The sequence below is a fragment of the Sander vitreus genome, chromosome 18 (genome assembly GCF_031162955.1).
Source record: "Sander vitreus isolate 19-12246 chromosome 18, sanVit1, whole genome shotgun sequence".
NCBI classification, from domain to species: domain Eukaryota; kingdom Metazoa; phylum Chordata; class Actinopteri; order Perciformes; family Percidae; genus Sander; species Sander vitreus.
In genome coordinates this window covers 9,650,653-9,665,963 of record NC_135872.1, presented here as the reverse complement: position 1 = coordinate 9,665,963, position 15,311 = coordinate 9,650,653, and the positions used below count along the sequence as shown (strand labels likewise).

Sequence of the window (15,311 nt, the reverse complement as noted above, 5' to 3'; positions counted from 1 at the left end):
TTGCCATTTAATTTTTTTCTTCACATTATTGCTTTACAGTAAAATGCATTGATTGGATATGTCCAGTAGGCCTATAGCAAGACAATACATTCATATAAGTTATACAGATGTCCTCAGTTATGTTTTATAATTACTATACATTAAATATATTTTTTAATAAATTATTCTTCTTGACAAACAACTCCCACGTCACATTGAGCTCACAGTGCATCAGGTCGCATTCAATCAAGAAATACATACCGGTCCTCTCTTGTGTTCATTTGCCATTTCTAACGTGTGTGTTCTAAAGTGTGTGCGCTTATTTTGTACACAGGATTTCCATACAATCTGGATTTTTGCAGAGATACAAGTATGGCATCGGAATTCTACTAATTTTTTTCCTCTTTAAAAAAAGTGACTTGGTAACAAAGATGCGAGTTAGACAGCCGGTGAGAACGTACGCTGTGTGGCAAGATGAGGACAAAAAAGAGGAGCAGTTTTTTTCCCCGGCTGTGGGTGTTACCACTCAAACCTGGCAACCGGGACATGACCACACAGAGCAACAACAAAAATATGAACACTAACACCCCCTAACACTGCACATTCTGAATCAACTCAAGTACAGTACAGATGTGCCTTCCCCACAAAAAGCATCAAAAAAGTAGGTCCTGTATGTTCAGAAGACCCGCTGAAAGGGTTGAGGGGGAGAAAGGGTGGTGTACAAGCAGTTAGTGGGTGTGTGGAGAAGTCTGTAGGCCCTGTGTGGTCACCTCTGTACAGTAAACAAACCCATTTGAACACTGATAGAGTAGCAGCTTAAAGATGTCCGACTTTGTTTTTGTTTTTTTATTCCTTAACGTCTGCTCTCATCCAGGTTCTTTAAAAAGTGACAACGTCCCAGGACGGCGGAGGAAAACTATCCATCCGTGCAGTCCCTGCTGCCCCTCTGCTCCTTCTGCTCGGGTTGGTGGAGAGTTAATGCCCTTGTGCAAGAGGGAACTCGAGTGCAGAAAGAGGAAAATGGGGAGGAGAGAGTGTGTAAGACTGGTCCAGAAACATCCATCCTTTGGGCTCAGTTTATTGACTGTCACAAACACACACCTGTGAGCTCACACATCAAGTACTAGACAAACCGACGTCACATCTCCACGGGATCCCCCGTCTTTATATTGCAACCTTGCAGGGGCCTTCTGTCACACAGAATTCTTCAAATTGAGATTGCATATACAAGTGCCTGCTGCCAACCGTCTGGCAGAGGAATATTTTCAACACTTTAAACACTCCGCACACGTTTTTTAGTCTCTGCACCTCACTTACAGACTCCTCACAGGCATTTTTGCATGATGTCAAAATGTCTGGATTGCAGTGGTGCTCGTAGCTGCCGATTTTTGTAAAGTGGGTCGGGCGGTATCCATGGAGACGCCCAAAAGCCCTCAGCCTTTTTGCTGTGCTGTGTAGGAGCTGCGTTTAATGTCCCAGCATGCACTGCAGACAGAGGCGGATGTGCTCATGGTGTTAAGAGTTTCCAGTCTGTCAAGAGTTGAAAGCCCAGTGTGGGCGCGCGCGCACACACACACACACACACACACACACACACACACACAGACAGTGAGAGAAAATACACACGCATAGAAGGAAGCACTAGTTGATTTAGAATGAGAGGATGGCCATTAAAGTGCAATATCTACATGTAACTCAAAATCAAGAGACCACCACCATCTCCTGGCGTTGTCCATCTCCGAGTTTCCCTGATGTGGTTGGCAACCCCGCCCTGGGTAGAGGGGCTGCGGTACCCCCTACTGGCCAGAGGGTGTTATAGCAGACAGTCAGTGTTGAGAAAGGTCTGGTTGCATTTTCTTTAAAACGACCTCCATGCTGCTGCTGTCTCAAGATGACAACAAGTCACCTGATGACAAAAATCCAATGCATCCCACAGATCGGGAGCCAGGTTTTTTTCTGAAGTTGTGCAGAGGGAAAAGTGGACTGACCCATCGCTGAATGAACATAATGCTGGAGTGGAGTCGCTAGTACCAGCCAGATACCTCTCTGAGTGGTCAAATCTCCTTACAGCACAAAGCAAGAAAAGCATTTCCATGTGCAATTGGTTTCAGTGAAAAACAGGCAATGTCCCATATTTGCAACAAGCTCTCCTCCGTATTTCAAACTAGACAAAACCTTGGTTTGAAAAAATAAATACAAAAACAAAATAAAGTGTTTACAAGTTTACATTGTGCAGTGTTGCATATGCATAACACCCTCACAGTCATCTGATCTGGACTGTGATACATCTTGACACAAAGTGTCACGACAAAACGTCTTCTTTTTTTTTAAGAAAACAAAGCAGATTTGATCAAGCAGATGAGGGTTGAATGAATTGTTGCGTAGGGTGACTGAAGTGAAGCGCTAACAGTATCTGCTCCCTGATGCCAAAGGCCATGCCAGGGGAGTCGGTCCAGGCTGGAGGAGGGGAGCTGCCAAGGACAAGGCCCTCCTCCATGGGGTCGAGAGGGAAAAAGGAGTGCACTTTTTATCTTTGGGTGCTGGGGTAACTGTAATTCTTTTAGGAATAAGTTCAAGGGAAGTTATCTCTATGTGAGGGTTTTGGTTAGAATCAAATGATGTTTTTCTTCTTCTTCACAGACACTGGTTTGGTTTGTGGAAAGGCTTTGGAAATGATGTGTGGAAATCTACAATGTGAAAACAGTGAAAATACACACCAACTATCAACAGGGGCACTTATGATTTTGGAGATCCCCGACATCTAAAAAGGCATGCTAGATGGGTAGAAAGTTAACAGGCGCACAGAGGAACTAAAGTCTTTACTGCAATAACAGGCAATGCCCGAAATAATGGGAATTAAGGACCGGCACTGTGTGACAAGAGGACAAATTAGAGACATAGAATGGAGTCCACTCTTACTGCGTGTACTGCCTCTTGAGGAAATGAAACTCATATTTGGGACTAAAAGGATTACAAGAAAGAGCGCAAGAGAGAGGAGAGTCTGCATATAGGTCCAGTATTATTTAAAAAAAAAAGAAAAAAAAAAAAAAAGGTATGATTTTGGGGTTGCTATTGGAGCCTTGAGGTTTTGGTATTCGAGCCATGCTGCTGTGCTTTACTCCTCCATGCACATGGGCAGGTTGACGAAGGTGAATACGTTGTATTCAATCATGACGGAAAAGCAGAGGAAGATGGCGTACAACACCAGGACATACACGCCCAGCTTCACGTCCAGCCTCCATTTATTCAGGTGGATCCCCAGCACCTGCACACACACAAATACATCAGAGCGGCTTTGCAGGCTCTGCAATGCTCCAAATTAAGTTGCATTACCAGAGGATCATTCACAACACTGATTTTTAACATTTTGATGAACCAATCACACAATTGGCTCAGTAACTATTGCATAGCAGTGCATCAGTTAGCGATGAGTAGCCAAACAGGGATGTTATTTATATATTATTTCTATATGTGCTTATGTATTTTTACTTTTAAACACGTACCGTACCCAGGTTATCTTCCTCGGCGTGATCAACACGTTTGACCAGTGTAGAGTAAAAACATCATTAGCTATTGCTTACCGTTAGGGCCACAGAGCCCAGCAGCAGCACCACAGAGTACACCAGGCCCCGACTGTTAATCATCACCTGCAACACGCAACACAGAGACATCAACAATTCACCTGCAGCTCTTCAACTTTTTCATTCAACATCAGAGGTTTTTGGTTGTTTTACGCACTCGCACGACAAGGTCTGAGTTCTTGTAAAGTAAACGAGCTCCTTACCTCTGATCCATAGCTCACACACATGGTCTGTATCGCCCAGGGAACCCCGAGTCCCACGAGAATATCAAACACATTACTGCCAATAGTGTTGGACACCGCCATGTCTCCCAAACCTGCAACAAAACCAAAAGAAGTTATTAAGAAAGCAACTATGACTTTATGAACGTTTTTCATCGAGACCTTTAGGTCAAATAAACCTTTTTATTTCCAATTGAAGGTTTTGCTGTTCTGTACTTTCTGATATTTACAAGGGCCCTAACCTTACTCAGCTGCAGGTAGTGACGCAGGGCTACACTGTCATATACATTGTCTTTAAACAACTCAACACAATTATCTCGTTTCTGAGCTTAATTCCGATTTGTCCAAATATTTTTTTTTATGCATGTAGCAGACAAACTCATTTCTGGACACTACTCTTAAGTATGTGACTTTTAAATACTAACACAAGTTTGATCAATTTTAGCTGCAGATGCATATTAATTCCAACTGCATGTACATTGCTTACAATGCATACTGAGATTAGATGCATGTCTCTATCCAATTTCTGTCTACGCACTTAAAAAAAAAAAACAACAACCACAAAAGTCCTGGTGGACTAGGGATATAAAATGATTACCACGCAACATTGACGTCTGGCTGTCCACTGTATAATAAATCAATCTAAAAATGGTTCAGAGGGAAAGGTATACCTTGCCGAGCCACAATGAGACTGGCTATGCAGTCTGGGACGCTGGTGCCTGCTGCCAGGAAAGTGATGCCCATGATGACATCAGGGATTCCCAGAGTGAACCCGATTACAGTCACCTGAGAGAAATGTAATGAGAGTCAGGGCTCAAAAATAGCATTCTCTGTATGAGAAAAAGCATGAACCTTCACACCAAATGCCCATTGTTAATGCTCCCTTACTTAGCTGCAAATGTCAAAACACCACATCTAATGCTGTTACATCCACCACGTTGTGGGACACGATGGGACTAATTTGACAGCAACACTACAATTTATGTGAATCCAGTTCCCTTGCACCTGTACCAATTCAGTTTTAATTAACAAGCATTCAATTTAGAGAGCAATACAATTTTGCAGAAGGCATTTACAGTGTCAACCTTTACAATAATGTCCAACGCAATAATCTAGAGCCCTTTATGAAGATTTAAAATGTTATTTTCCTTTTGTCCACCAACACTTCAAACCCCAAAGACATTCAATTTACACACAAAACACATTTCAGCACTAATAGACTCAGTAAAAGTAGTGTCCTGGCAAATGCCTCACTCTGAAAATCTATAAAGTTCTTGCCTTCCACACCAACATTACACTCACCATCCAGACCATGAAGTAGGAGAAAACTGCAATCCAGACAGTGGAAAGGATGAAGGAGGCCATGAAGAATTTCTCCCAGCGAGGCTTGGCACAGTTTGGGACAGTAAAGAACAGCAACAGGAGCAGAGGCCACGATATCAGCCATTTCAACTTGCTTCCAATTCCCTCTGCAGCAGGAATACAGCACGTGCAATTAGCACAAGAGAGTAGCATCTTGCTTTTTATGTTGAAATAAAAATCTTTATTGCCCCTATAAGTACAAAATGCTATCATCTTAAAAAGGTTTCCAGACGTGGGTTTTTCAAAACACACCGTGTTGTAATTTTCATAATTACTGTCAAATGTTATGATCACAATGAACTGTAGCCTCTTTCTGATGTCAGTAGCAGTGTTCAGACCACATTTCCCACAAACCTCACTTTATAAAGTATAATCGAATCTGGTTTCCCCCTCATCGATTATGTGAATCTATTCTTTCCAGCGACTGGATTGCTAATGTCTTTCTAAGCAGACATATGGTCCTCTGTCTTTTTTAAGTGCCAACAACATACACATTCTTCTTACATTTATTTTTTTATGAAGCCACTGACTAAATTGATTGAGGTCATTGATATCTACTGAAGCAGAAAGTTATGCTTTGCTTATTAAAAAAAAGCAGTACAGGAGGACATAAAATAGATTTATAAATGAGTGAAATGTCAAAAGGATATACACTTTTTACCCCCTAGAGAATCCATCCATGTCTGCCAAATTACACACGTTCATCAAGTAAATACATGAATCACATACTTGGAACATGAAACGGCGAGATTGTATCGTTTTCCGGCGCCTCGGTGGGTTTGTCCTCTGGCACGTTTCCATTCTCGATTTCTACCTTCCCATCAATCACTTGTGTCTCCACTCCATTGGCAGCTTGGACCAACTTCTGGCGCTTTCAGAAAAAAGAAACTAAGTCTAAGAGCACATGAGCAGACACGCTGCTACCCAGACTGCTGCGTTACCGCAATATCTTATATGCATTTTTGTTTCTGTGCCCATAAATGAAAAAACACAAAATGCATGTACACAGTGTGAGTGAGATAAGGAGACCCTTTGGTGAATTAAAATTGTCTTTGGAACCAAATTCAGATAAAACAAAAGCTGAAAAATAGTATACCCTCAAAAGAAACTCTTTACATTAAGCAATAGCAGCTGAATCCTACTACTGGGGCAACAACGCCCAGCTGTACCTCTGTAATGATGAGACGACTGGCCATGCGCAGACGGGTCTTGGGTCCAAAATGGCTGGTGACCATGACACGGAGGCCAGCTTCTGGAAACCTGAACTTCGAAGGGCTGTCGTTCATGATCTCGTCTACCATCACCACTGATCCACGGCTGTAAGCCTTGGTGGGCTTGACTGAGGGGCAGAGGGATAGGATATAAATATAAAAAGTAAAACTAGTTATTGAATGAATGAACAAACTGCATCAATCTACCAGACCTGAACACACGCACAGCGTTTTTCATTCATTTATATTCATTTTATTTGTTTCATTCAAGCGCATGTACTTAATACCTTACTAACAGGAAACTGTTCTTGAAAAATAGCACCACGTCGGAGCATCCTAAAGTGCAAATTAAAAAACGTAAGACTAATTAAAACTTAAGAGCCATCGAGAGATACTATACATGTTTGTAGTGTCATTTTGTAGCCTGTAGCGTAACAGTAACAAGATTTTTATGTCAACACGCACTATTCCCATTGCCCTGAAAATCCCGATGTGAGCCGAGTGTGGGAAGTTGCCTCCAATGATTACATGACAACGTCCCCTAAACAACAGTGCGAATGCCTCGTCTTGACAAGTTGGGGTGATTTGTAAAGCTCAAAAATCATTCCTCCTCTTGCTCCACTCCCTCATCTTATCTAAAGTGACCTAGAAAGTTTGTGCCTTCATGTTGCTTGTTGCCTCAACAGAGATGAGGAAAGGGATTCTTGGTAGTATGTTTTTTGTCATTTTTCCAGGAAACAAATTGTAAGGGATCATCATATGCAGGATTGGACCATTATAATTCCAGTCTCTTCCATCTCATAAAATAATGAGTTTGGTTCAAATTGGCTGCAAACACGATGACTTAAGAGCATGTAACATGTTGTCACTGTCGCGTAAAAACCCTGCATCTCCAAAACGTCAACTTTTCATGGGTGAGCTCATTGTGACGATGCAGTTTTACGCTAATCTTATGGGTTTGTAAGTAGTTCAGTTAGCAAAAAGACCTAGAAGAATGTTCTCAACCCATAAACGAACACTAATCATTCAGTTGATATGAACTATTCATGTTATACGTGGTTTTTCCGGGACAGTTGTGATGTGAACAGTAGTTAAGACTACATAAACCTGCATATATATGCATAAGACTGCAGAGCTGACATAAAAAAAATAAAAACTTTTGTGCTTAAGCAAATTCAGTTACGATGGGACTAATTAATCTACTACTCTGTCAAAACTAGATGATTTTTGATTAACGGTCCCTAATTATTTCTTCCTTCTTTTACTTCACTCTATCCTCATATCATGAAGGAAAAGAGGAGTTTCAAATCCTTGGGATCCCCCCCACGGACTCACCAACATTTAACTCTTTCCCTCCCTCATATCCCGAGGTATAAAACATCACACACCCGCTGAGTTAATATTGAGTGTGGTTACTAACATCACTGGATTTTTGGGTACTGAACTTCAAATACCTTTCCCCAAAATTGCCTGGTGCAGCTTTGAAGTTTGCCTACCAGTAGAGAATATTTACGGGTCGACTAGGATTGATTTCAAAATGACATGAAAGATGTAACCTCTGGCATCTTTGAGCTGACGATCTCAAACTGTTATGCAGGTGTCTGACATTAAACACACGGCTAGTCTACTTCAATCAATTTGTGCTTAATAATAAATATCTTTTAATGTTTTTTTGGCATCCTATAACTCCTCGTTTGCTCTGTACTCACAGTTAGCTATAAGATGCAGTGTATGGGGAATTAAAAGAAAGTTCTACAGTACACTTAGTGGTTCAACTCGGCCTTAATTTGACTTATTATGCATGGAAGAACGCACATAAATTAACTGTGTAAACAGAGTTGGCATAAACATTTCCTCTTGTGAAATTCATTACCACTTCAGGAGTGAGTGGGTCTACGCCCCAGAGACCGGCAGAAGAAAAGTAGTATGCAAGCACAAAGTTTTGGCACACAGCAGCACAACACTGTTGACAGTAAGCAAGAATAAGTTTAGTAAGGCTAAACAGACAGGCATGTTAACACTGATGCAGCCAAAGTGGGAAGTGTTAAATCTCTTAGAGAGGTTAAATGTCACTGATTAGATGCTTCTGGTCAAAGGTCAAAGGCAGTAAAGGAAGAAGTGGAGAACCGTGGCTATGAGGAAATCTCATGAAAAGGCAAATTTTTCCAGTAGTTTTTTTAATAAGTTTGAAACCCAAGACAACAAAGTCCCCTGACATCAAACAGCATTACCGAAGGAAGATTAAAGAAGATCTTCATTATGCTGTTCCCATTTTTAACAAGAGCATTTCATTTAGCTCCCCCTTGTATGCTCAGATAAGCTTGGTTATCACCCAGGAAAGGACTTAGCGGGCAGAGAAAATTAATGGAGGAACATATAGATCTTTCCACAAGAAAAAGAAAAAAGGGCTGAAATTTGACAAAACCGTCTCCCTTCAGGTAGTGCAGTTCATGAGGTCAAAGGACTGAAGGTTTCTTGATCTTTCGAAAATATTCCAAAGTGTGGTTCTGCAGAATCATGGTTGAAAGATTTTGACACTTTGGGAAAACGTGTTTATTTGCTTTCTTGCAAAGAGCTGAGAAGATTGATGGCACTCTCATGTCTCTTCGCTAAACATAAAGCAGCCAGCAGATGGTTAGCTTAGCATACTGTCACATACGAAGAAACAGGTGGGAACAGGGGAAAACTGCCAGCCTGGCTCAGTTTGAAGGTGCCCAAATCTGTCTACAAGCACAGCAGTCGGTTAGCTTAGCATAGCATTAAGACTAGGAGAAAAAGCTAGCATGGCTCTCGCCAAAGATAACAAAATCCCTTCCAGCACCTCAAAAGCTCACGAATTAACTCCTCCTGTCGATTGTTAAATCGTACATAGATTGAAGTGTACAAACAATAACTTGTGCCTTCACAGCTGTTATGTGCCGGGACAATTTCTTATCCGTTATGTTTGGAGCAAGGAAGCAAATAAGCATATTTCCCAAAATGTCAAACTATTGCTTTAAGTAAATTTCAGCAGAATACAGTAGAACATGAGAAAATTAAGTTAGTTCAGCAGAAAAGAGCAAAGGTTAGAGCCACAGACCCTCTAATAGAAGGAAATAACCACAATCTTCCAGAGAATCAATTTAAATTGTCTAATATATTTCCATTTCATCATCGGATTCATTTCCTGGCAGAGAATAGTCTTGGGTACCTAGCCTGTCTGATTAACCTTACCTGATGAGAGTAGAGGTGATGACGGGTCGTCATCCCAAACATAGTCATAACTTGTATTACCGTCCTCCATCTCACTGCTGGCTGCAGCGTTACCATTGGCCACGTTCTTTTTCGACTTCGACCCCATGAAAAATCTCTGCATGCTGGTGTTGAATCTAGTAAACAGATGGAACATAATCCCTAAATTAGAGCTACTGAAATAATTTAGCCCAGAGTCCAAAAGGGGAAAGAAATAAACAAGACAAAGCATACTACAGTGTTAAGTTTCCCATTTGCAAATAGGGTTTATGAGCTTCAGATGAAAGGCTCCAAACAAGAAATGTATAGTATGCATTAATTAGCCAAAGTAACATGTTTACTCTCCATACTTCTATAGAATCAGTTTACAGTTAAGGTAACCTACTTTCTAAAAACCAGCACCAGCACTCTACACAAAACAATTGCCGAAATATGCTGTTCTGCGTTAGAATGGAAAAGAAGGAAAAAGGGCTTTCATAAGACCATTTGAGTGCCATTACATAAAATGGATCACAAGTACTCAACACAATGCTGCTCCCTTTGATCCAAATGTGTGCAAATAACACTGGCAACATCACAAGAGCTGCTCTGTCTCTTTCAGAGGTTCTACACCTTCAAAAGCTAACATTCAAAACTAAAAAAGGTCTTGTGTTTTTAATGGTTTGCAAGAAATAATTCAGTGCCATTAGCTTAATTCCACATTTTATTTTACGTTTTTTTAAGTTTTCCTTATCTGAATTGAGGGTTTAAGGATAGTTGTTGCTATATTTGTACAGATTGTAAAGTATGGATCCCAAATTATATAAAAGACAATACAATATTATAAATATGTAAGTAAGTGTACAAACAAATAGAGCTTTATATTTTGAATGTTATAGCTTCAACTAACAAAGCTGAATGTTGCTGTTCTGCAGCATCACAGTATAAATAGTGACTATGATATTTTAGCTGCCAACAAAAACACTATTTAGAAGTTTTTAGTTTAGTTTGAGAAAAAAGTTACATGCAATTGAAGGTGGAGATAATGTTATGAAGATAGAAGCAGGGTGTCGGTTTCTAATAAGGCTACATTTTGTCAGTTTTGGGCCCAAATGCTCAATTTAAGATTCAAAAGCATTTTTTAATTTTTTTACATTTTGTGTCATTGCACAGAGATGGGGACTCGAGTCTGAGACTCTGAGTCTGAGACTTAAGTCGCACAAACAGCTGACTTCAGACTTGACTTGCGACTCGACCCAAAAGACTTCAGACTTGACTCGGACTCGAGCTGCAAGACTCGTCAACAACCTGTTTTCATGCAATTATTGCTTTTTAAATCTAAATTTATTCATGTATTTCTATTTGCTTTTATTGGCTCATATACACTGGGGAAACGTATGACGAGCCTCATGTCCCCTGCCCTTTGCCATAATGTGCAACGTAACGCATGCGCTATGCCTTATGCGCACACACTCACATATCAAAAAAATGCATTGACGATGGTGACACCAAGTCCTCCCGGAGTTGTGCCTTTTTGTCATTAGTTTTGCTTTCAATAACTTTGTAAACAGTGGCAGTAAGAGAACATCTACATGCAAGGTGTTGGCACCAAGATAAATGATCCCGGATCAACAACATCAAACTTCATCAGGCATCTCAAAACGCACCCAAATAGGTCAGTCACTTGCTAATGTGTAAGAGACATTACATTTAGCATATATTGTCACAGGTAACAAGCTAACCATCGCAAAGTGTTGTGCTAATGCTGGGAACAGGCAAATTGTATCTTTATAGCTAGTAGTTGGCGCATCCATGGCGCACAGGAGGCGGGACGCACGGATCCATCTCCCCAGGAACGAACGCTGTGTCGGGTGGGAAAACTCATGTGATGCGTAATTAGTCCCGTGGATGATTTGTAGGCTATTAAGTGAACAAGGTGCAACTGGTCGACCAAACACTGGGCCGTCTTGACTGTCTTCATTCTGCACATATTTCTGTTACTGTAGTCCTATTTACTAAATAATTATTTCATCCATGTGTGGCGCAGTGGATCCGTGCGCAGTGGATCCGTGCGCACTGTCACTGGCCGTGGAGACGCTGGCCTCACTAACCTCTCCTCCTCTGAGTCGGATCTCCCTCGCGCTGGACTCAGTTTCACTGAGCCTACTAACACTTAGAAAATAAATGGCATTACATCAGTGAGTTCATACTGCTTATTGTGCGTAATTTGGACTGACACTGAGATGCATGTTGTTCTGTAACTGGTGTGGTGCTGCCACTATTCTCTTGATTTTCATTTCGACATTAGACATTTCTTTGAGTGAAAGAGACATTACATTTAGCATATATCGCCACAGGTAACAAGCTAACCATCGCAAGTGTTGTGCTAATTCTGGGAACAGGCAAATTGTATCTTTATAGTTGCATCCATATGATGTGACAGACTTAGGTCTGATTTTGATACTGTACTGTATGGATGGTAGCTACAGGACATGCTTTGAATTCATAAGATTTAACAATACAGTGTTAGGGACAGATCAGATGGCCAGAGACTTGAGACTTGACCTCGTTGCAAAAGACTTTAGACTTGACCTTCCAAAAAATTACTTGTGAACATCTGTCATTGCATTTCTCACTATGTTATTTGTTTTCACAATTGGCAGTATGTGTGCTATTTGAGGAGCAAAATAAATAAACAGAAACCACAGCCGAGTCCTGGAAGGTCACCTCAATGCAAGGCTATATAAATCCCACTCTAGACCATTTTGACGGTAACAGCCAAAATGGTCAGCGGATATTTTTGGGAGAGGGGAGACATATGACAGCACATCCTACAGTAAGCACTTTTTTTCCTCCAAATAAGAAAGGAGGAGTGATCCGATTAAGCCTGTGCTCTTAGCCACTGCAGAGGAGAAAGATTAAACTCTTATGGCAGGGAGAGAGCAAGCTGCTGCTGAGTGTGGAACAGATTACCAGCTGGACAGAGACAGCGGCACAGGACGACGTGGGTTGGCATTATGCAGTTATGACTATAAAAAACACAAATATGGCATATTAGATGGAGTCTGTATTTTATGCAAACAGACATCTCGTCCAAGCTGAAATGTGACAGATTAAAAGCGACAGAAGACGAGACATTTTCGGGGCAGATTGTGATCAAATGTTTCGTACCCCAGACAATTGACTGCAAAGAAACCTAGTCTGATCCTTCTATAATTCAAACAAAAGGCTAAAATACAATAGATCCCAGCATGGCTGTTCGGGGGGGAATTTGAATTAGAAAATGCCAGGTCTTAATTTCTATAATTTTACATGGGTTTGGGATTTTAAAAAGCTGTCAAAAACTTACGAATTAACTTCTCCTGTTGTTTGTTAAATTCGTACAAAAACTGAAGTGTAAAAACAATAACTTGTGGCTTCACAGCTGTTATGTGCCGGGACGATTTCTTATCTGCTTATCTGTAACGTTTGAAGCAAGGAAGCAAATTACTTTGCAACAGTTCTGGATTCAAGCATGTATATATATGTAATAAAATACATCTGAAATTATTTATGAAATGAGCCGATTTAGAATTATTTATCTAAAATTAAACCACTAAACAAGAAATTGTCAAGATGAGAAGAGTCTATGTGCAGGATTAATATTCTATATTTAAAAAAAGAGAGAGAGAGAGAGAGAGAGAGAGAGAGAGAGAGAGAGAGAGAGAGAGAGATTGCATCATAAAAATATTTCCACCAGAAAGCTCTTGAGCTGAATCTTCTGGGTAAGAGGAAATTAATGAGACACTCCCCTCCAGCTGGAAACCCACCCTTCTCTTGTTAAACTACTGAGTGCACTCATTATGGTTATACTTATCAGCCCACAGGTATTAGTGCATTAGTGGGCCACAGTTTAAGCATCTCTCCCCACGCACACACACTACCGTTGTTGCAGCGGTAGTGTGTTATCAGTCAGCTTGACTGATTAATCAAACTAAACAACTGAGGGATTTAAAAATGAGCAGAACTCACTTCATGACAAGGATGTATCCAGCATACATGACCACCAGTATCAAACTCTCCCACCTGATGAGGAAAACAAATACAGGAGGATTGATACAGTGACAATGAATTCAGGTAACCACACACACACACACACACAATAAATGGAATATCCAGGATCTTTTAGCTTAGATGAATATTTTCAGGTCTTCTAGCTACCTGCTACAACCATTATTCGGTGTTACAAGTGAAATCAATTAAGTTAGAAAACCTGGAATGAATTATGGTTATGAATTTAGCTTACAATCATTAGAGATGCAAATTGTGTATTACTTCTTTCAAAAGTTACATATTGTTTTAAAATGTGGACACATGTAAAGCTTAACTAGATTAATAACTTACCAAACTATCTTGCCGTCGTAGATGAACTGAAAAAGTAAGGGAAACATTTCAAAACAACATTCAAAAGGAGAAAATTGCAGCTGGTGTTAATTAATGCATATGGTCCGACTTACTGCGATTAAAGCCAAAACAGACAGGATGTAGTAGAAGGAATCCCTGAAAACTGCCCACCAGGTCAAAATCACCACCTGATTTCACAGGGGAAAGTGCAAAGTCATATTTTAGATATTTTCTTTAACTGCATCTACAGTTGTAGTCAAAATAATGGCAGTCCAACATCACTAACCTCATAAATCAAATTTTCTGGTAGAAGTGATATTTCTACATGGCAAATAATTTACTAGTAAGTGTTGTAGAGTCATAGAAAACCAACAGACCCAACAGTCATGACATGCATGCTGCTCATTCTGTGTAACTGAATCTGTAATTGAAAGGGGCATGTTCAAAATAATAGCAGTGTTGTGTTCAATTAGTGAGGTGATTGATTCTGTGAAGAAACAGGTGTCAGTTATGGCCCATATTTAAAGGAAGGAAGGAAGCAAATGTTGTGCATGCTGGTTATAGTGCATTTCACACTAAAATACTCAGCAAAATGGGTCGTTCCAGACATTGCTCTGAGGAACAGCAGACTTTGATTATAAAGTTGATTGGAGAGGGGAAAACATATAAAGAAGTGCAGAAAATGATAGGCTGCTCAGCCAAAATGATTTCAAATGCCTTGAAATGGCATCCAAAGCCTGAACGACGTGGGAAAAAATGGTCGACTACCATTCAAATGGATCCAAGAATAGCCAAAATGGCAAAGGCTCAACCAATGATCAGCTCCAGAAAAATCAAAGAAGACTTAGTACTGTTACGATCAGAAGAAGGCTATGTGAAGCAAAGCTATCAGCTAGAAGCCCCCGCAAAGACCCATTGCTGAAAAAAATAGGTTGAAGGTTGAAAGGTTGAAATTTGCCAAAGGACACATTGACTGCCCAAAGGAGAAATGGGGCAACATTCTGTGGACTGATATGAGCAAAATTGTTCTTTTTGGGTCTAGGGGCCGCAGACAGTTTGTCAGACGACCCCCATGCACTGAATTCAAGCCACAGTACACTGTGAAGACATTAAAGCATGGTGGTGCAAAAATCACGTTAGGGGGATGTTTCTCATACTGTGGTGTTGGGCCTATTTATCGCATACCAGGGATCATGGATCAGTTTCAATACATCAAAATACTTGAAGAGGTCATGTTGCCTTATGCTGAAGAGGAAATGCCTTTGAAATGGGTCTTTCAACAAGACAATGACCCAAAACACACCAGTAAGCGAGCAAAGATTGATGTTATGGAGTGGCCAGCCCAATCCCCAGACCTCAATCCC

At 40.6% G+C, this 15,311-nt stretch overlaps 1 protein-coding gene across 1 annotated transcript in view; it reads right to left on the bottom strand.

The window, feature by feature from the left end:
* Window positions 1-2,984: 2,984 nt before the first annotated feature.
* The window catches only part of slc24a4b (solute carrier family 24 member 4b), a 34,755-nt gene continuing 22,428 nt past the window's right edge, over window positions 2,985-15,311 (bottom strand). Inside the window, exons 7-17 of the mRNA XM_078275247.1 lie at window positions 14,061-14,135; window positions 13,948-13,973; window positions 13,576-13,629; window positions 9,568-9,722; window positions 6,313-6,482; window positions 5,873-6,014; window positions 5,084-5,250; window positions 4,453-4,567; window positions 3,764-3,876; window positions 3,561-3,626; window positions 2,985-3,244 (exon numbers count right to left, since the gene is read on the bottom strand). Of these exons, the coding sequence (XP_078131373.1) occupies window positions 3,095-3,244; window positions 3,561-3,626; window positions 3,764-3,876; window positions 4,453-4,567; window positions 5,084-5,250; window positions 5,873-6,014; window positions 6,313-6,482; window positions 9,568-9,722; window positions 13,576-13,629; window positions 13,948-13,973; window positions 14,061-14,135 (1,233 nt within the window). The 3' untranslated portion in view covers window positions 2,985-3,094. The remainder of the gene's footprint in view (window positions 3,245-3,560; window positions 3,627-3,763; window positions 3,877-4,452; window positions 4,568-5,083; window positions 5,251-5,872; window positions 6,015-6,312; window positions 6,483-9,567; window positions 9,723-13,575; window positions 13,630-13,947; window positions 13,974-14,060; window positions 14,136-15,311) is intronic.